Raw genomic sequence first — 21,428 nt, 5'->3', positions numbered from 1 at the left:
GGTAGCCGAGCGGGTAAAGTGTTCTCTCGTCACGCCGAAGACCCGGGTTTGATTCCTAACATAGGTACAATGTGTGAAGCCCATTTCTGGTGTCCCCCGCCGTGATATTGCTGGAATACTGTTAAAAGCGGCGTTAAACCTAACTCACTCACTCACTCATAGGCGTACGAAGGTCGCAGTGCTAAGGACACTTTGTGGACCAGGGCGCTGTTACAATTACCATGCCTTACTACACATTGTTGTTTCCATGCCTGGTCTGATGACATATTTTACTTTTTATTATTGAATATCTCAAGGAAGTGGAATAATACGAACACACCCAAGAAACTCATCTGTTAATGCCATGATTAAATCAGCAAGGGTTTTATGGTCCTTTCAACCAACTAATATCGTTACAGTAACTCAACTCCCTCCACGCACGCTAAACTCATGTTTCGCATCATTAAAACTACGGAAAATATTTAGACATGTAGTTTATTATCGCCCAGATATTGTACCATAATACTCCCGTCCGCATGCATCAGCCCCAGAATCAATTGCCTGTTATCAGATCAGCATTAGCAGTGCCAAGGCTTGAAAGCAGTCAGGGAACGGCCTTTGAATACCACTGTAACAATAAGCCGTGACAACTGATAATTATCTATAGAAAATAAGGCCATTTTCAATGGCGTTTATGGCATTGCCGTTTGCCAGTAATTTACTAACCAGCGTAAGAGCGACTGGTTTGATTGTCAACGAGACGTCAAATGTCCGGGCATTGCAACGAATCATTTTCTTCGCCATGGAAATTGTCCATTTTTTTTGTCATTTAATTTGATAGTTACGGAAGGGGGTTAGTGAAACATTCTAAGACCGTTTGCCATTTGTATGAGTAGTACTGTCCCAGATTGGAAAGAAATGTTATGAGACAAAATGGTGGCTTGGTGGCATAACGTGGTATTAATCTATAGGCGTTGGAATAACCCGCCAGGCTACGTGGAAAACTAAATGGATAATTTCTCTGAGATTTGCCTTCCAACCGCTTTAAAACCGGAGCTCTCTGTCAAACGACTGACAAGCAAACGCCGGTAATTTGTTTGGGTCCGCTGCATCAAACGTTAAACTGTTGCGACAACGGATCCCATGCTGATATATCTAATATAGAAACATAAGAATTTCACGGTCGACGTACCAATCAAGCAAGTGTTGCTTAACCAATGGTGTAGTACGTAACCCCGTGTTTGTGTGATGAGCATCGAACCACTCCCTTGACTTCAAAGTATAGCTAATTAAACTTTATCACCCGTTACAAGCACTGCGTGGTCTTCAAGAGCGGTTGCCTTTGGTGGGGTGTCTTTGCAATGTTCCCTCTGCTGCTTTTCACAGGACTGGCGTTGATCATTGTACACGGGGAGTTGTACAGAGGGAGGGAGGGTTACCGCGTGATCGGTACAGGGGGTTCGAACCCGGAATGTTGCGGGAGCGATTGTTCCCTGTCGCGATCTGCATGTGCTGTGCTGTGCAGCAGGGAGAACTCGACATGCAAGAGCTTCAACTACAAAGCAGCCGATGGTTCTTGTGTTCTGAATCAAGAGGAGCTGTACGCCTTTGACGCCCTGTTTGAGGAGACTCCTGCGTGGGCCTATTATGGACCAATTGCCAACGAAGGTAAAGTTTTCCTTATATTCTCTATACTCTATGTTTTGTATGTAATTCCATGCGTCTTTACATACCTATTTTTAACTGTTGAGTTAAGGTTGAGTTATGCGTATTTTAAATAATTCTTGTCATAATGCTTCATAGGTGTGTTAAAAACCGATGGTAAACGAAGACAGGGGGATAAATCTTTTCGGTATGACATTTCATGACTGACAGAGCGATGTCTAATGAAGCCGTATGCATTGTCTTTGAAACTAACTCTTGTCAAGTCTTTGATAGGAGTTTATAGAACTTGAACCTTTTACGGATAGCAACTTCATCATTAGGGAAGAGAAAATATGGATGTCAACTTCTTTATGATGAGGAACACAACGTTTTGGAGTATATGCCTGCTTCTTCATTCACCTGACGAAGGAGTAAGCATATACTCCGAAACGTCCTGTTCTTCATTATAAAGAAGTTGACATCCATATACTCTCTTCCTTATGTGTATCACTTCTTAATGCCTTTCTAAGACCTGAACTTCATCATTGGCCTGATTGGCTCGTCGCGCCGAGGACCCGGGTTCGATTCCCGACATGGGTGCAATGTGTGAAGCCCATTTCTGGTGTCCCCCGCCGTGATATTGCTGGAATATTGCTAAAAGCGGCGTAAAACCATACTCACTCACTCATTGGCCTGGAGGGACAAGAAGTAGCCTTGAAACTTTATCACAAACAATAAATTAGTTGTTATCTATTAAAAGATTCATGTCTTTATGTCTCTGGTCATGTTACGTTATGTGGGCGTAGCAGGCTAGTGTGGACATAAAGGGTTTTGTCGTTGGTGTACTTCGCCCAATGGGATCAGTTTTGTCTTATAATCGAGACTGGTTCATTGCTTATGTTGACGTTATAAGTTTATTACAAACCAAATGAGGTGACCAATCTTTTGTCAAGTTATTTCAAGTGTGCAAGCAGGACAATTCTTGATGAGGATGTAGCGACTTGTCTCACTCATAATAACCTTCTTTCCAATGGACCCGTGAAGATCCGGGTAGAATAGATCTTTAGCAATCCATGCTTGCCGTAAAAGGTGACTATGCTTGTCGTAAGAGGCGATTAACGGATCGGGTGGTCAGGTTCGCTGACTTGGTTGATGCATGTCATCGTATCCCAATTGCGTGGATCGATGTTCATGGTATCAATCACTGGATTGTCTGGTCCAAACTCGATTATTTACGGAGTGCCGTCATATAGCTTGAATATTGCTGAGTGCGGCGTTAAACAACAAACCAACCAACCAACCAATCCAATTCATGTTTTGTACCATGCTATTTCTTGCGTTTCAAACATACAGATTTGTAATGAGTATTGTGTGATCTGTGAATGACACTTTTTCTTGTCACTATGCCACTTCATTTTCCCTCAAACCAATTCCTAATGAATGAGGGGTAGCGTTTTTGAACGTATTTCTTATCGTGTATATTCACAGATGTGTTACAGGACAGACGTAAAAGGAAAAGTTATATGTCTTTGAAAGTAGTCAGCACGTCATGTGTCATGGGGGGTAGCCTAGTGGTTAAAGCGTTCGCTCGTCACGCCGTAGACCCGGGTTCGATTCCCGACATGGGTACAATTGCGGCCGTGATATTGCTGGAATATTGCTAAATGCGTCGTAAAACCCTACTCATTCACTCATGTGTCGGCTTACTACATGCCAATTCCATATGAAGACAGGGTGACTTGTGTTTGGAATTAATTCCTTCCATGCCACCCACGCGTGTATAGCAGGCCAATTATTTATGAAAGTTGCTAGTTAGACTTTCTAGTAGAATGGCCTAATTGAAGCTCATATTTCCTTGATTGATCATAAATGATGTCTCATGTTTTTGAGTATAATGACATCGTTCAGGAACAGTTTGCAACTTGCTCACACATCACTAACAATACATGGCCTATTAACAGATGGATACTATACCAATGTAATGAAAGCTCACAGAAATGTGTCTACGAGCAATGGCATCTAATTGAGGTATTATTTTGTCACGGTTTCATTCTGTTTAAGTGACATAGATTAAATTTAAGTGGAAAATCAAAACTGGAAAATAGACCTGCATGAATTTAATTCGTCTAGTTTTCATCCGGACATGTTGACATTCTCAGCTCAGATTGTGTCTACTTGTGATGGTTTGATCTGACTCAGATTGTGTCTACTTGTGGTGGTTTGATCTGACTCAGATTGTGTCTACTTGTGATGGTTTGATCTGACTCAGATTGTGTCTACTTGTGATGGTTTGATCTGACTCAGACTGTGTCTACTAGTGATGGTTTGATCTGACTCAGACTGTGTCTACTTGTGATGGTTTGATCTGACTCAGACTGTGTCTACCTGTGATGGTTTGATCTGACTCAGACTGTGTCTACTTGTGATGGATTGATCTGACTCAGACTGTGTCTACTTGTGATGGTTTGATCTGACTCAGACTGTGTCTACTTGTGATGGTTTGATCTGACTCAGACTGTAAAAATACAAGCCTGGATGCGTACATGACATGTGCTCTGTCAAACATTCGCTTCGTAAATAAGATTTTTTGTGTGATTATAAATATATTTTCAAAATGTGTATGTATGTGTTCATGCATTTACTTAGTAAATTAGACAAAAGAGTTACAAACCGTACAATGGATTGAAATCTTTGGATAAATTAAATACGTGTAGTTGTTTATCTAAACGTGTGTGTTGTCTACGTATCTCTTGTCGTGTCATTTCATGGGTTGGGAGAGGTGGTCCTCTGAAAGTAAGCATCGTCTTTACAAGTCTTACCGATACATTAGTAATTGAAACACCAACACCTTGGAGGGTTCTGGTGTTAACAATGCATGGAGTATAGGAGAAAAACAGAAACGGTCCCTTCATTATGGAATTTTAAGCAAGAAAGGATGTGGTGCGAACTTGTAAATAGTCCTGTGAAACGTCTACAAATAATAAAGGTTCCTCTGGGCTCTAGTTTGAGTCTAGCCCGGGCTCCGGTTCAATATTTAAGACACTTTCACTCACATACTCCTTTCTTGTTTCATTTTCATCAGTTTTCAAGTGTATAATTGGTATTAGGTGACTTAACACATTGGCTTTTTAGGGGTAGAGGAAAACAAACAAAACGCGTATATGTATGTGAGGTTACATTTGTCAATTTACTTCTAATATTAACTATATAAAAAGGGCAATGCAAGAGAATAACCAGTCTTGATTGTCCACCGAAACAGATTCCATTTGGCGAAACAATATAAATGGACCACTATAAATGGTGACACCAGGCGTTCGCGAAAAGGGTAAGCATGCACCGGAGTAACGCCCGAAAAAGTGTCTACACAAAAAATGTACTGTAGTATTGTTTATTCAAATACCTTTTGTGAGTTTGGTTTAACACCAATTTGAACAGTACTTCAGTTATGTCGTAAAGGTGAGGTGAGGTGAGGTGAAATTGGGTTTAACGTCGCGTCCAAGATTATTGCACTTATATAGCGACGTGCATGCACGTTTATGTCGTGAAGTGGATGTGGATGTGGGATGTGGATGTTGATGTGGGTGTGGATATAGATGTGGATGTTGTGGATGAAGATGAGGGTGTGGATGTGGATGGGGATGTGGGTGTGGGTGTGGGTGTGGGTGTGGGTGTGGGTGTGGAAGTGGATGTGGATGTGGATGTGGAACGAAAGCTCAAAATGATGGAGGTCTTGGCGTTTGCCACTTTGATGAAACCTACGACCAAGGATCATAATCGTGGCTAAAAAGTGACTTAAACACACGACCAAAGGATCCTGGCTAAAAAACAGTTACAGGTTAGAGATGTATGTTGTTCTTTACAATCATTATGCCCTTTCACATAAAACCGTATAACATTCACTTGATAATTACTGTTTAATTAGTTTATTATTTACGTTCTGAAAAAATTCCAATATGGGCATTTTGCTTTCCACAATATGGCTATTTCTGACTGTGATTTTCGACAGTGACTGTATTCCCGAGTAAAGAACTGACATTTACAACTTAATGTGACATGTACATGTAATATAGGAAATATTCTTTTGCCCTGAGGTAAAGTCAATTACGTTATTTTTTCTTAGCCAAAGTACTAAAATATACACGGTGCACGAGGTAGAATAAATGATTAAAAAACCTGATTTTTCTGTCAATTGTATCAATAAATAAAAAAATATAACAATAAGTTTGAATTTCGCGTAAAAGTGAGTGTTTGTATTGTGTACGTATAGGTTGGTTACACGAACTACAAACCCTGCCACCCTCAGCCTCTCGCATACAATGAACAGGTAACATTATACCATGTGGGTGCCCATCATGATGGTATCAGACGTCGTCCGTCGTAAACTATATGTTTTCGTTATTTCTTTTGAAATCAAATGGCCGATAAAACTGAAAACTTCACCCAAAATGACCCAGCAATGGCGTCTAAGTTTTTCTCGGTAATTTCGACTATCATGTAAACATGGCCGCCGCCATAGCCATATTGAAAATGAAAGAAACGTATGACCACTGATAGTCTCTCTATATTCTTTAATCATGTATGTAATACAATTAGTATATTAATTAGTATCCACTTATTCTATTTGCAATGTTACGGTTAAATGCTTGCCTTATGTACATATTGAATATTGTATATAATTGTATCTCACCCATCACCGTGGGAGGTTTTTCGAAAACAAATCAGTTGAGCTGAGTACATGTATATAGATCTTCCCGAGGCAGGTGTGTCCACTAGCCGGTGTCAAAGTCTAGTTTTCACTGTCTGCCTTGGGAAGGTGATTCATGTAAAGAATTGTTGGGTACACGTGACTGTCGGAACATCAACCTTGATATTTTCAACACCAAAGTGTCCTAAATTCGATTTTTTAAATGTTCAAAATAATGTTTCAACATGATCATTGTGAAAAAAGAAGAAGTAGGTATTAAAGTTGCTGTCAACGTTGTTTATCATCCGAGAACTGAGCATAAAAGTACATAAATGAAACAAATAACGAACGTTGTTTTCTAAATCTGTAAGAATGAATGCACTATTGTGTAACATTGTTTCAACATGCAACTATATTTACTTAGTTTCAACACGCAACTATATTTACTTTGTTTAACACGCAACTATATATACTTTGTTTCAACACGCAACTATATTTACTTAACTTAACTTAAAGTTCATCTTCTCAGTTTGGCAATTTCAGAGATGAATTTATTTATACCGTGGCGGCCATATTGAAAATCGGATTCGATCCTCTGAACACATTTTACCAATTTTGCAGTAAGCAATGTTTTAATCCCTTGAAACAACACTAATATCACAACATACAAGGACAAAGGAATTTACCTCAGACCCAAAGGTCTTGTTCATTGGAATACCCCGATCCTCTTGAACAAATTCAGATGTCATCATTGGTGGGAACGCACATTTATAAATCTCAGCTTCATTGGTCCAGTGGTTAATGAGGGGATGATGTTTATTGTGCGTGGAAATGCATTTTGAGAGAATTCGGGAACACGATCTGATATACAAAGATAAAATAAAGCGACAAGACAATTTCCATATCCGATAGAAATCTCTGCATAAAGAAGAGTCGGTTGTACTATTCCGACTATATCATACGCATGTGTTTATGAATCACTATCAAAAAGTAATGCTACCAGGCTTTTTACGAAAAGGTGAGCGTATCCTGCCCCACCGGTGGCATCCGTCACAAACACACGCAAAGGCAAGTCAAGTGTCCACCTGAACAAACATGGGAACATACATGTATGGTACAAGTCAAAATAGGGAATTGCATCGGACATAATTTTTGTCACTGATGCGTCAAATTTGGAAATGTTCTCAACATATATACCATAAAACATTTTGAAAGCTTCACCGAGGCCTTGAATGTTGTAATCTTGATCAAACAACTTCTGAGCAAGAGTCGTATGACGCTCTTTGAAATCTTGGTAGAAAAATAAATGTAGTAAAAAAAATGTTCAAATTGAAAATATCGCGTGTTGATCCTAACGACAAGCTCGTCGTGATTTTTGCAATTTGTCTTTGTACACCTTGTGATGAATTTCTTGATCAATATTAATTTGTTAATTGGTTACTTAATCTATCAGTTAGCGAGAGCACGCTTGAAGGAACATGTGTCTTTCTTTAATACAAAATATGTAATTAAAAGTGTTAACAAGTACCTTCTACTTGTGCGTACGTTATTATTCATGATGCGGACAAAAGGATCTTGTTTATGGACATGTGTAGCAAGGTGACCGGAGATATACATCCAAGTCAAAGCCAATTACAGAAAGTATTATAATACCCCCACCTTAATATGTTCACACAAGCATCCCCATACAATTGTGATGAAATCTTTGTAGGAGAATAGTAAATGAAACGTGACAGTTAATTTCTATTCTATATGCACAGAAAAACCAGTTGTGGAAGCTATACACTTATACATTTGTTCAGCCATATATTTGTTCAACTGCAAAAACATGAGAACACATGGTACAAGTCAAAAGGAATTGCATCACACATTATTTATATCACTGATGCTACAAATTGGAAATGTCTCCCACATGTCTACTATAAAACGTTTTGAAAGCTTTTCTAAGGCCTTGAGTGTTGCAACCCCGATCAAGCGACTTTTGAGTAAGTGGGGTGAAGTGAGGTGAGGTGAGGTGAGGTGAGGTGAGGTGAGGTGAAATGGTGTTTAAGATGGTTGCACTTACATGGAGACGTGCAGTGTGTGTGTGTGTGTGTGTGTGTGTGTGTGTGTGTGTGTGTGTGTGTGTGTGTGTGTGTGTGTGTGTGTGTGTGTCTGTGTGTGTCTGTCTGCTTGTTTCAGTCCGGACTGATGCCGATTTTATAGTGCTATCTCACCGAGAAGTTTAACATGAATACCCCACTCAGACACAGTATACTGACTCCGAGCCGACCAGTCCTTGTTTTAGCACCTTAATGCCGAGCGCCAGACAATGGAACAACAAGTACTATCGTTTAACATCTTTTAGTATGACGCGGCCGGGGATCGAACCCACGACCCTTGGCAGACGCTTTGTGTTTTATGAAATAAAATAATTATCTTAAATAATTACCATTCCTGCAAAAAAACAACAAAACATTGATTTTAAAATATTGCGTGATAATAATTGCAATATAGTCGGATTCATGCAATCCAGATTTCCACTTGCCTATGTACTCAATGTTTCTTCATAATTTTATTCAGGTACTTGATAGAGTACCTGAGTAGAGAGGTATAGTATGCATTAAGCGAGCATGATCTTACTACGAAATGTGTTTTGAACCAATTTGAGTGTTTTTTTTCAGGTGAACAATTGACTTGTCTTTGCATGTGTTTGTGATGCGTGCCACCCAGAGTCATCAGAGATATCATCTCGGCCTCATACATTCCATCTTAAATCACACTGATTTCACCAACTCGACTTACGTCAATTATAAACAATATGCTGTTATTCATTTGGAGATGAAATCATCAAAATTTAATGCACCATATTGCCTTCCTGTCGCGCCATATGCACTGATGTTGTGTGCGCCAGTAAAGCAAGAGGCCGCAGGTAAACTCCCGCGGACCTGGAATTGTTGCCTTGGTAACTGGTCTGTACAATTACTGGAACTCGTGGTAACTACACGATTTAATATGTCGTGTAGTCCAAGTTAGATCTCTCTTCGTGACTAAAGAAGAGGACAACCAGTCTGGATTATCCTACGAAACAGATTTCAGTGGGCCTGTTTTTCATGAATCACTGTATGTATGAGTGAGTGAGTCAGAATTTAACGTCGCATCGGCATTATTCCAGCCATATAGCGATTTGTATGTATGAAAGCGTTGAAAGCGTTTTTATTTGTCCCATGGCAGAAGCTTTCTTAAGAAGCGAATTAGGTGAGCTACCCCACGTACCAAAACATGTTGAAATACACTTTTCGTGACATTTACTAAAACAGAAATTTACGAAAGCCAAATGGTGCCTCTTTCGTAGCATCATTCTATTTTTTAAACAATATTTTCTCGTTATTTAAAGTAGTATTAATTTGAAAAAAATGAAATAACGCGAACATAATCGATAATTCGAAATTTTGATTTTTTAATTAAAATTGAAACAACGACAGGATAATCGACATAAATGAAATAACGAGAAAATAATTGAAATTACGAGAGATGAAATCCTTGAAATTACAAGAGAAAAAAAGGAATTATGTCACCAAAGTGGCACCACCAGGCTTCCGTCGAAAACAATGTGTGGTCAATGGTTACATGTCTTCTTGCAGTCAGCAGCAGCCAGTGGACACTGGTATTCAAGGCGGTCAGTGGGTCGGGCATCAACTTCATCGAGTCCTGGCAGCAGCCTGGGGTGGCACATGACCAGGATCTGACCAATCAGAACCCTGCTTACTTCTCGAAGTATGGCGCATCATCAAGCTACCCTTTCTATCGCTCACACTGGTTGGATGATTGGTCGACGGCAGGGATCAAAGAGGTAGGCTGATATAAACCTTGGACATGGAAATTAACTGCCAGGCAAAAGAAAATATACACTTGAAAATTGGATTTGACCAAAAAATTACAAATGTTATCAAAACGTTACTGGGCTGGAAACAGTCGCGGAATTACTGCACACTTTAAGGCCCAAAACACAACTATGATACCCTTATCAAATACATCATCATCGAATATTGCCATTTTATATTTGTTTCATTTTTAACCACCAATGAACATGAGTGTTTATTTTCTTTTGCCTGGTAGTGTATTTCAGTTTGACATTTGTTGCCATTATACCTACTGATGTTGGTGAGTCTGGTAAGTTGGTTACACGTAGGTGCTTAAGGGCAAAGACAAGCATCACTTTGGGGGCTTCCCCTTTCAGTTATGACGCGCCGTGATAAAACTGAAATATTGTTCAAAGGACTGTAACCCAGTTCAATCACGCACTCACTCTGTTTTAATATTGTGTCTGTAGTGTGTGTCTGATGTATATGTAGTGTCTGCGTGTCGTTAGTGTGTGTCTGATGCCTATGTAGTGTTTGCGTGTCTGTAGTGTGTGTCTGATGTCTGTGTGGTGTCTCCGTGTCTGTGGTGTGTGTTTGATGCCTATGTAGTGTCTCCATGTCTATGGTGTGTGCCTGATGTCTGTGTGGTGTCTGCGTGTCTGTAGTGTGTGTCTGATGTCTATGTAGTGTGTGCGTGTCTGTTGTGTGTGTCTGATGTCTGTGTGGTGTCTGCGTGTCTGTATTGTGTGTCTGGGGTCTATGTAGTGTTTGCGTGTCTTGAGTGTGTGTCTGATGTCTGTGTGGTGTCTGCGTGTCTGTATTGTGTGTCTGAGGTCTGTGTAGTGTCTGCGTGTCTGTAGTGTGTGTCTGATGTTTATGTAGTGTCTGCGTGTCTGTAGTGTGTGTTTGAGGTCTGTGTAGTGTCGGCGTGTCTGTAGTGTGTGTCTGATGTTTATGTAGTATCTGCGTGTCTGTGGTGTGTGTTTGATGTCTGTGTGGTGTCTGCGTGTCTGTATTGTGTGTTTGAGGTCTGTGTAGTGTTTGCGTGTCTGTAGTATGTGTCTGATGTTTATGTAGTTTCTGCGTGTCTACAGTGTGTTTGAGGTCTGCGTAGTGTCTGCGTGTCTGGAGTGTGTGTCTAATGTTTATGTAGTATCTGCGTGTCTGTAGTGTGTGTCTGAGGTCTGCGTAGTGTCTGAGTGTCTGTAGTGTGTGTCTGATGTTTATGTAGTATCTGCGTGTCTGTGGTGTGCGTTTGATGATTATGTTGTGTCTGCGTGTCTGTAGTGTGTGTCTGAGGTCTGTGTAGTGTCTGCGTGTCTGGAGTGTGTGTCTGATGTTTATGTAGTATCTGTGTGTCTGTGGTGTGTGTCTGAGGTCTGCGTAGTGTCTGCGTGTCTGTAGTGTGTGTTTGATGATAATGTAGTGTCTGCGTGTCTGTAGTGTGTGTCTGAGGTCTGTGTAGTGTCTGCGTGGCTGTAGTGTGTCTGATGTTAATGTAGTATCTGCGTGTCTGTGGTGTGTGTTCGATGCCTATGTAGTGTCTCCATGTCTATGGTGTGTGTCTGATGTCTATGTAGTGTCGCCATGTCTGTGTGGTGGCTGTAATATCTATGTAGTGTCTGAAGTTTGTTTCATGTCTGATGTCAGTGTGTTTGATGCCTATGTAGTGTCTGATGTCTGTGGTGTCTGTCTGATGTCTGTGTAGTGTCTTTGATATCTGTCTTGTGCCTGGTGTCTCTTGTTTGTCTGATGTCTGTACAGTGTATTGATGTCTGTATAGCGTCTAATGTCTGTTGTAAAACCAGGTAATATTGCAAAATAATGCGGTTCTGTGTGCATCTGTTCCCCCACTTCTTTCCACCAGTATATAAGCATGAACACGAGGCTGCCACATCGCATGATTGATGCAATACTTTCACAGCCAATTGCGTCGTTTAATACATCTGACATGTAGCCATTTATGTGAAATCGAACACGAAGCGATATTCAGCGGGTGATGTGTAAAGTTTTTGTTTTAGGCCCAATGTTCTGTGTGATCATTTTCTTGCATAATTACTTTGCATTACGAACATTTAAGGTAGAATATATTAATTTAATCTTTTAAGCACTGTTTTTATGTTAGAAATCCATGCCCGCATATGTACAACTTTCATTTCAGATTTAAAAAAAAAAAAATTTACACTTTGATATAACTTTCAGTAACCAAGACATTCATATATAAATATTCCCTTTTATTGCCTGATGCTTTCAGGATATTTTATTTTTAGCTTTCTCATATTTTACGTTATTTTTCTGTTTGATAGCTCTGAATAGAGTGCCCGCATTGAGTGATTTTGTCTTTGCCATTAACGAGTTCCGACTGGTAGACACCTTGTAATAAATCAACCGTTACCAATTTCATTCACTTCTACTTTTCCGTGTGTCTTTCATCCGGTCCATAACCGTGACGTATGATATGTCATTTATGGTGCGAGTATGGGTGGTGTGATAAATGCGGGCGGTGCGGTCCGATACGGTGTAATGAGGTGCGGTGCTTGGCGGTGCGGTGTAATGAAGTGAAATGCGGTATGATGCGGCGCAATGAGGTGCGGTGCTTGGCGGTGCGGTGACATGCGGTGCGATGCGGTGTCATGAGATGAAATGCGGTGCGGTGCGGTGCGGCGTTGTACGATGCGGTGCGATGAGTGCAGTACGGTGCGGTTCAGTGCGGTGCGATCGATGTGATGCGGTGCGGTTCAGGGGGATGCAGTGCGGTGTGATGCGGTTCGGTGCGGGCGAATGCGGTGCGGTGCGGTGCATAGATGTGATACGGTGCGGTTCAGGGGGATGCGGTTCGGTTCGGTGCGGTGTGATGTAATCATGACGTGATGTTACCAGTTATTTGACAATTTACGTGTTAACCTGTGTCAGATGGGGGTTGGCGTGAGGCCAAGTGTGTCCACTGTTTGCTAATAAGTTTTGACTCTGGATCAAAGTGATGGAACAGGTCTCATCCGGGTTACAATTTGCACCCAAAACTTTGTCAGGATTCTGATGATTTTGATCTGGTGTCAACATTCTTGGTACCAACCTGAGGACAGCTTGCTCCTGTGGAGTGTGTCTGTTAAGATGGACTGTGCTGACCCAAAACTGACCCCACTGGTGTCAGCGCTGTGCTCAATTGTAACTTGACAGTCAGCCATTACCATAGGGCAGCCTGCACTTGAGTTTCAGACGTGGCATATTCAGGACGACTTCGGTACATCTTCTGTGCTACTACCTCGCTTTAATTCAGCAGCCCAGTTCATAACAGTTCTATCATTACCAGGCGTGCTTTTCAAATCTTCCTGTATTTAATTTCCATTTTGCAATGATGTCGAGAACTACCTCCCGTATACTATAACCTCAAAAGGGTGTGACGCGCAGGTTGGGATCATGAACATCAGAAGCAGTTGTCCAGAATCGTAGATTCCATAGGTCTCGGTTATCAAAGTTTCACTGTCCTCAACGTGTCTGTAGCCTCACATCGCAAGAATATATTTAACCCCTAGGTGTGAGTGAGTGAGTATGGTTTTAGGCCGCTTTTAGCAATATTCCAGCAATATCAGGGCGGGGGACACCAGACATGGGCTTCACACATTGTACCTATGTTAGGAATCAAACCCGGGTCTTCGGCGTGACGAGAGAACACTTTACCCGCTTGGCTACCCCACCACCCCTCAACCCCTAAGTGGTAATATAATTATTAGTTTAGTTTAAACATATTTTATTCTCATAAAAAGGATTGGGCACAAGTGAAAAGGATTGCAGCCCATGTGAAAATTCATATAATTTTTTTTCATTGAATGTGCTTTATTTAAATCAGCTTGAAACGAATTGATATTATTATTTCTATTGCTAGTCGTTTCACGGGCACAAAAAAAGGAGTTTAAAATTGGCTTCACACAGATAGTTTAAAGCACAGAAAGCAGTAACAAAAAATAACAAGATATAATGAGACACTAATCTGATATTTTGTTATTAGATTTAAAAATAGGCAGATGTTATCACCAACAAAAATCACTTTCCTGTTGACTATAGTTTTATTTTCGTAGCGTCAGCAGAGTAATATTAATATCACGCCGACTTACAAAATAATCGGCGACGATAATACAATTGAATTTGGCGGACGTGGGAACAAAGATCAACGCCGTCGGGAACGATGACGCACGGAATGCCGAGAAAAGAAATTGTGCTCAGGTTTTTCCATAAAGGTAGATCGTCCCTTGGACATGCGGGATGTTCTGAAAGACAATGTGTTGCCGGGTCCCCAAACGTATTTAGTTCCTCCTTTCAGAGAGTGAGTGAGGGGTTTGGGTTTTACACCACTTTTAGCAAAAACCAGCAATATCACGGCACGGGTGACCAGAAATGGGCTTCACACATTGTACCCATGTGAGGAATCGAACCCGGGCTTTCGGCGTGACGAGCTAACCACAAGGCTACATTTTATCTCTGTCACCCTTAACACCCCCCCCCCCCCCCCCCCCCCCCCCATAATGCAATAGTATGGAAGCGAATTGGTGCCACATTTTAAAAATGTGATCTTTGTAGATGATAGTTTCAGGAAAGTATATTGTGGCACTATTAATATGCCATTAAAACGTTTCCATACATTAGCGCCAGTTGACCGAAAAAAAAGTTTAAACAAAATTAAATTATTTGTTAGAGCTTCTCTCTAATAAGAAATTACATTTTAACGAGCTATTAACGAGTTGACATTGTAATGAGCTTTTATTATTGACAAATATAGAACTTAGCGTTGCAGAGGTCACTCGATACTTGTAATGATAGGTTTTACACGTTGCATGATGAAACGCTTCGTTTACCAGCCCCAGCACCGCAGGACATATCTCACGTGACAAAGGAATCCGCGTGATAGCTGTTATGACTATGTACCGTCAGTGCAAAGCCCCTGTGGCTAAATTGTCTTAAATCAATCAAAAACGTAAATCAAAAGGCCTAAAATCCAAGCCGCGTGATTTTGACAAGCATTACACAATAATGTTTTATCGCCTAGAATCACATGACTTGGTTTACTGCCGAACTCAGTGATAAAAGATATGTATCAAAGAGTTTAGGAAATTATGTTGGTCGTAAAACTAATTGTGTGAAACAAACAGCTGCAAAGTCAGTTTGAATAACCGAAAAGTCAATCGTGAAAAATGAGCAGGTTATTAACACACATTGTTTTTTAGTCATATGTTTGAGTATTATCGGCATTATCGATTAGTATGATTGTGCTTATCAATTTTACAATCGGTCTCACTCGGCTTGTTCCGTCAAGGTCAGATGTCACGTGGAATGGTTGTCATATAACGTTAGGTTTACTCGAGGTGGTGTCTGATTGGCGGAATAAACCAATATGCTTTTTCGTACCATGTTTTCGAGTAATTCAATGTATTCGACTGGTTCGGAACGCCACACCTTAATACTCGGTCGACTTGAATATGTAACTGAAACAATCACAACCTCCTCAGGATAACGTAACCTTTCTGTTAAGTGTACTTTGGGTGTTGGATGTTAAGTGTACTTTGGGTGTTGGATGTTAAGTGTACTTTGGGTGTTGGATGTTAAGTGTACTTTGGTGTTGGCTGTTGGATGTTAAGTGTACTTTGGGTGTTGGATGTTAAGTGTACTTTGGGTGTTGGGTGTTGGATGTTAAGTGTACTTTGGTGTTGGGTGTTAGATGTTAAGTGTACTTTGGTGTTGGGTGTTAGATGTTAAGTGTACTTTGGTGTTGGGTGTTAGATGTTAGGTGTACTTTGGTGTTGGGTGTTAGATGTTAAGTGTACTTTGGTGTTGGGTGTTAGATGTTAAGTGTACTTTGGTGTTGGGTGTTAAGTGTACTTTGGGTGTTGGGTGTTAAGTGTACTTTTGGTGTCGGGTGTTGAGTGTACTTTGGGTGTTGGGTGTTAAGAGTACTTTGGGTGTTGGGTGTTAAGTGTACTTTGGGTGTTGGGTGTTAAGTGTACTTTGGGTGTTGGATGTTAAGTGTATTTTGGGTGTTGGGTGTTAAGTGTACTTTGGGTGTTGGGTGTTAAGTGTACTTTTGGTGTCGGGTGTTGAGTGTACTTTGGGTGTTGGGTGTTAAGAGTACTTTGGGTGTTGGGTGTTAAGTGTACTTTGGGTGTTGGGTGTTAAGTGTACTTTGGGTGTTGGATGTTAAGTGTATTTTGGGTGTTGGGTGTTAAGTGTACTTTTGGTGTTGGGTGTTGGATGTTAAGTGTTCTTTGGGTGTTGGATGTTAAGTGTACTTTGGGTGTTGAGTGTTGGATGTTAAGTGTACTTTGGGTGTTGAGTGTTGGATGTTAAGTGTACTTTGGGTGTTGGGTGTTAAGTGTACTTTGGGTGTTGGGTGTTAAGTGTACTTTGGGTGTTGGGTGTTAAGTATACTTTGGGTGTTGGGTGTTTGATGTTAAGTGTACTTTGGGTGTTAGATGTTAAGTGTACTTTGGGTGTTAGATGTTAAGTGTACTTTGGGTGTTGGGTGTTGGATGTTAAGTGTACTTTGGGTGTTGGGTGTTGGATGTAAAGTGTAGTTTGGGTGTTGGGTGTTGGATGTTAAGTGTACTTTGGGTGTCTGGAGTTAGATGTTAAGTGTATATTGTGTGTTGGGGGTTAGATGTTAAGTGTACTTTGGGTGTTGGATGTTAGATGTTAAGTGTATATTGGGTGTTGGGTGTTAGATGTTAAGTGTACTTTGGGTGTTGGGTGTTGGATGTTAAGTGTACTTTGGGTGTTGGGTGTTAGATGTTAAGTATACTTCTGGTGTTGGATGTTAAGTGTACTTTGGGTGTTTGGTGTTTGATGTTAAGTGTACTTTGGGTGTTGGGTGTTAGATGTTAAGTGTACTTTGGGTGTTGGATGTTAGATGTTAAGTGTACTTTTGGTGTTGGGTGTTTTATGTTAAGTGTACTTTGGGTGTTGGGTGTTAGATGTTAAGTATACTTCTGGTGTTGGATGTTAAGTGTACTTGGGGTGTTGGGTGTTAGATGTTAAGTGTACTTTGGGTGTTGGATGTTAGATGTTAAGTGTACTTTTGGTGTTTGGTGTTAGATGTTAAGTGTACTTTGGGTGTTGGGTGTTGGATGTTAAGTGTACTTTGGGTGTTGGGTGATAGATGTTAAGTGTACTTTGGGTGTTGGATGTTAGATGTTAAGTGTACTTTTGGTGTTTGGTGTTGGATGTTAAGTGTACTTTGGGTGTTGGGTGTTGGATGTTAAGTGTACTTTGGGTGTTGGGTGTTAGATGTTAAGTATACTTCTGGTGTTGGATGTTAAGTGTACTTTGGGTGTTGGGTGTTAGATGTTAAGTGTACTTTGGGTGTTGGGTGTTAGATGTTAAGTGTACTTTGGGTGTTGGATGTTAAGTGTATATTGTGTGTTGGGGGTTAGATGTTAAGTGTACTTTGGGTGTTGGATGTTAGATGTTAAGTGTACTTTTGGTGTTTGGTGTTAGATGTTAAGTGTACTTTGGGTGTTGGGTGTTGGATGTTAAGTGTACTTTTGGTGTTGGGTGTTAGATGTTAAGTATACTTCTGGTGTTGGATGTTAAGTGTACTTTGGGTGTTGGGTGTTAGATGTTAAGTGTACTTTGGATGTTGGGTGTTAGATGTTAAGTGTACTTTGGGTGTTGGATGTTAGATGTTAGGTGTACTTTTGGTGTTGGGTGTTAGATGTTAAGTGTACTTTGGGTGTTTGGTGTTGGATTTTAAGTGTATATTGGGTGTTGGGTGTTAGATGTTAAGTGTATCGGGTGTTGGGTTGAGTATGATTTGTTAAGTATCAGTGAAGTGTTGAGTGTTTGATACACGGTGTAGTATAACGGAGTTAGGTGTCAGTGGAGTGTTGAGTACCACATGTTAAGTGTCAGTGGAGTGTTGAATATGATATGTTAAGTGTCAGTGGAGTGTTGAATATGATATGTTAAGTGTCAGTGGAGTGTTGAGTGTCACATGTTAAGTGTCAATATACGGTGTTGTATAATGGTAATGTCCATCTCATATATTTCCATCACTTGTCCCCGTGGTTGCTGTCGCCAGGTGAAGTTGGGACTGTACGAGAACGGCACAGAGGTGATGGCCATGACGTTTGACGGAGTGGGCAGCAGCAGGGACGACTGGTTCTCCCACGCCCGACTACGCACTCATCCCTACACAGTAGATCTAGCAGCCTTTTCGCCAACCTTCTTCTCACTCCAAGGGTAGGTTTTCTTCCCTCCATAAACAGTACACTAGGCCGGGTAGGATTGAGTTGCGTTTGTATCTCAGAAGATTACTCACTATTTCACAAAGCACCAACACAGAGATGACTTAATTACCGTGTAGACGTAACGTCATAAACGACGTCATATCAATCTCATAAAATCATATCTTGATGCTTGCGTCCGCTATATATAGATATCAGCACACCCCGTTACGTGAACTTGACCAATGAAATGACTACAAGATGTCGACTTTAGCCAATCAGAAAGCACCTTTCTCAAACTTTACGGCACAAGTTTCAAACTGGCAAATACCATTCTAGACTACCCTTTGAAAAATATCAATTCAAAATTTGAAAAAGTGACCAAAAGAAAATCCTGGAATGTCTTATAGATGGTCGAGATTGTATGGCGGTACTGGGAAGTCTCTACCGTTTCAAATGTTATATCCCATTGACGCGAGAAATAGACGATGGTTTTAACGGAATAAGTGGTGTTACCCCGTGTTAACCTTTTCTAGGTTTCATGATCAGAAAACACAATCCGACTATCACTTTCCTGATCCGGTAGGCATCGCTCTGATTGGTCGGATGAAAGGTCATTCTGACGTGACCAGTAATGGGATGACGTCAGATTGTTGTTTAGTGCTTGTCTTGGATAGAACGAGGCTGCCAACCCCCTTTTGTTGCGCGGAATTCGGGGGTCTATTTTGGGGGTATTTGGGACTCATCAGTGTGGTACTCGGGATGCAAAACTTATCGTATTTGGTACGCGGATTCAACATTTAAAAATAATCTTAATTTATTTGATTGTTTCCGATTTTTTGTTCACCAATTTAACTTCAAATCCTTCACCATTTTATGACCTGGGAAGGTGTAGTTTTTATCCTTGATCGACATTCAGCCTTTGTAGATTGATTTCTGAATGTGCTTTTGAGATTTGTGTCAGGTAGTATTCGGGATTCATGGGTGAGCAAATGAGACTCACTAAATTAGATGGTATTCGGGATTCAGTGGAGGAGGGGTTATGCATCCTCTAGAATGTGGTCTATTTAGAACTGGATTCCTGTATCTGGCCTGGGTTGACACTGGCCCGGGTACCTGGACTCAAATATGTTTTGTTTGTTGTCTAACGCCGCACTCAGCAATATTCCAGCTATATGACGGCGGTCTGTAAATAAACAAATCTGGACCAGACAATCCAGTGATTGACATCATGCGCATCGATCCACGCAATTGGGATACGATGACATGCATCAACCAAGTCAGCGAGCCTGACCACTCGATCCCGTTAGTCGCCTCTTACAAGCAAAGTCGCCTTTCACAGCAAGCATGGGTTGCTGAAGAATTATTCTACCCCGGATCTTCACGCGTCTCATGTTACACTACTTTTACCAACAGGCAACTGTACCGGAAGTTCTACATCTCAATGTCGGCAGTGTTCAACAACTGCGACAACTTCGGCTGGCTTATTGTTGAAAACAAAGATACCAACCTTTGCATCTTTGATAAGGAGAGTCCCAAACCTCAGTTCCTCTATGCTCGGGGTTCGGAGGGTACTGACTTCATTAACCAAGGTTTGTTTTGTCAGTCGTGAACGTAGAACTCTTGTTTCAGAGGCTTGTGGTCCTGTGCACAGCGCACAGGTCACAAATCAGGTGAAGTAAAGCAACGTCGGTCGCGGAGAGGAGTTGGATGGGTGACCGATTGAGAGTTACTAGGGCTTCGGTCCTGTCTCTCGCACTGAAGCACATGTAGCACATGTGGTGTCTCCTTAGGCAAGTGACCTTTTCCGAAATGTGCCTCTGTTCACTCAGCAGTGAATGGATACCAATGTGACTGTTAACCTTCTAGCGTCTCACAGGCAGCATTGGTTGTGTATTCCCCAGGGAGCTGAGAATGGAGTGCACACTGAACCACTGACCAGGCTAATAAAGTAGCGAGTACTACTCTTCGAGTATGATTTAGGGTGTTGATTTGGCACATTATAAACATGCATGTCATTAATATTAGTATTACTCTTTTTATGATTATGATTATGATTATGAAGAGGTCTGATGTTTTCTATAACAGGAGTTCATAAGCGGACCATTGGTATTTGTAAGGGCCCGCAATTCGCTGTACAGATTTGTGTCCCTTAAACGTGACAGGATCTACTCGTTATATTCGATTATGATCCTTGGTCATAATAAATACCCTGTACCCGTTCGCCACGAAGGCTTCGCTTTGCGCCCGAGGCTAAAAATAGCCACCCAGTCAAATTACTCTTCTTTGTGAGAGAAATTCTATGTAAGATCTGTTTGTGTGTTTGTTTATTGTCTAACGCCGCACTCAGAAATATTCCAGCTATATGACGGCGTTCTGTAAAAAATCGAGTCTGGGCGAATCAGTCCGATGATTAACATCATCAGCATCGATCCACGCCATTGGGATACGATGACATGCATCAACCAAGTCGGCGAGTCTGACCACCCGATCCCGTTAGTCGCCCCTTACAACAAGCATAGTCCCCTTTTACGACCAGCATGGGTTGCCGAAGACCTACTCTAACAAGGAATCTTCACGGGTCTCTGTGTAAGAGATAGGATTAATGGAGTTGGTGACATCGCTTCCGAAACGAAGCGAATGTGACCAGGATATTTACAATGACATGGATATAGAACGTTCCTGCAACACCAAGCATTAACGCAGGGTAGCTGGACTGGTTCGCGCCGAGTTACACTCAGCCACTTACTCACTATAGTAGTACGACAGCTGTCAACATCGTGGATCTATTTGACAGTATTTTGACAAATATTACATAAACGCATAATTCATTCATATTTCTGTCATTTTTAGTGTATGGAAAAGCAGAAGTCCTTGCCGTCTTTGTGAAGTTCTCGTGAAGACAGGATGTGACGTGAATTCTACACGAAAGATCAATGTGAAGGTCACAAGGGTGACTACCTATACACCATTCGGCAATAAAGGATTTCCCTTGACAAGTTTGTTGATGGTGACGCCGATTCATTTGCAAGTTTTTGTTAGACAGCAATCCCCCGTTTATTGGTTCCT

At 41.1% G+C, this 21,428-nt stretch overlaps 1 protein-coding gene across 1 annotated transcript; it reads left to right on the top strand.

Annotated features, from left to right (window-relative positions):
- The first annotated feature begins 824 nt into the window (after positions 1–824).
- LOC124148522 lies at positions 825–21,355 on the top strand. Its single transcript, XM_046519635.2, has 5 exons — positions 825–1,647; positions 9,931–10,139; positions 18,215–18,375; positions 19,776–19,951; positions 21,213–21,355. Exons 1-5 carry the CDS (start codon positions 1,341–1,343, stop codon positions 21,257–21,259), a joined length of 900 nt encoding a protein of 299 aa, XP_046375591.1. The 5' UTR covers positions 825–1,340; the 3' UTR covers positions 21,260–21,355.
- Positions 21,356–21,428: the final 73 nt, after the last annotated feature.

The sequence above is a fragment of the Haliotis rufescens genome, unplaced genomic scaffold (assembly GCF_023055435.1).
Source record: "Haliotis rufescens isolate VD_foot unplaced genomic scaffold, xgHalRufe1.0.p SCAF_6, whole genome shotgun sequence".
NCBI lineage: Eukaryota > Metazoa > Mollusca > Gastropoda > Lepetellida > Haliotidae > Haliotis > Haliotis rufescens.
The sequence above is the reverse complement of the archived record's forward strand: the minus strand, read 5'-3'. Positions and strand labels throughout refer to the sequence as shown.

Coding starts and splice junctions, on each gene's coding strand:
- LOC124148522 (XM_046519635.2), top strand. CDS start 1,341: ATGTTCCCTCTGCTGCTTTTCACAGGACTGGCGTTGATCATTGTACAC. Junction 10,140..18,214: donor CGACGGCAGGGATCAAAGAG/GTAGGCTGATAT, acceptor TGCTGTCGCCAG/GTGAAGTTGGGACTGTACGA. Junction 19,952..21,212: donor TACTGACTTCATTAACCAAG/GTTTGTTTTGTC, acceptor TGTCATTTTTAG/TGTATGGAAAAGCAGAAGTC.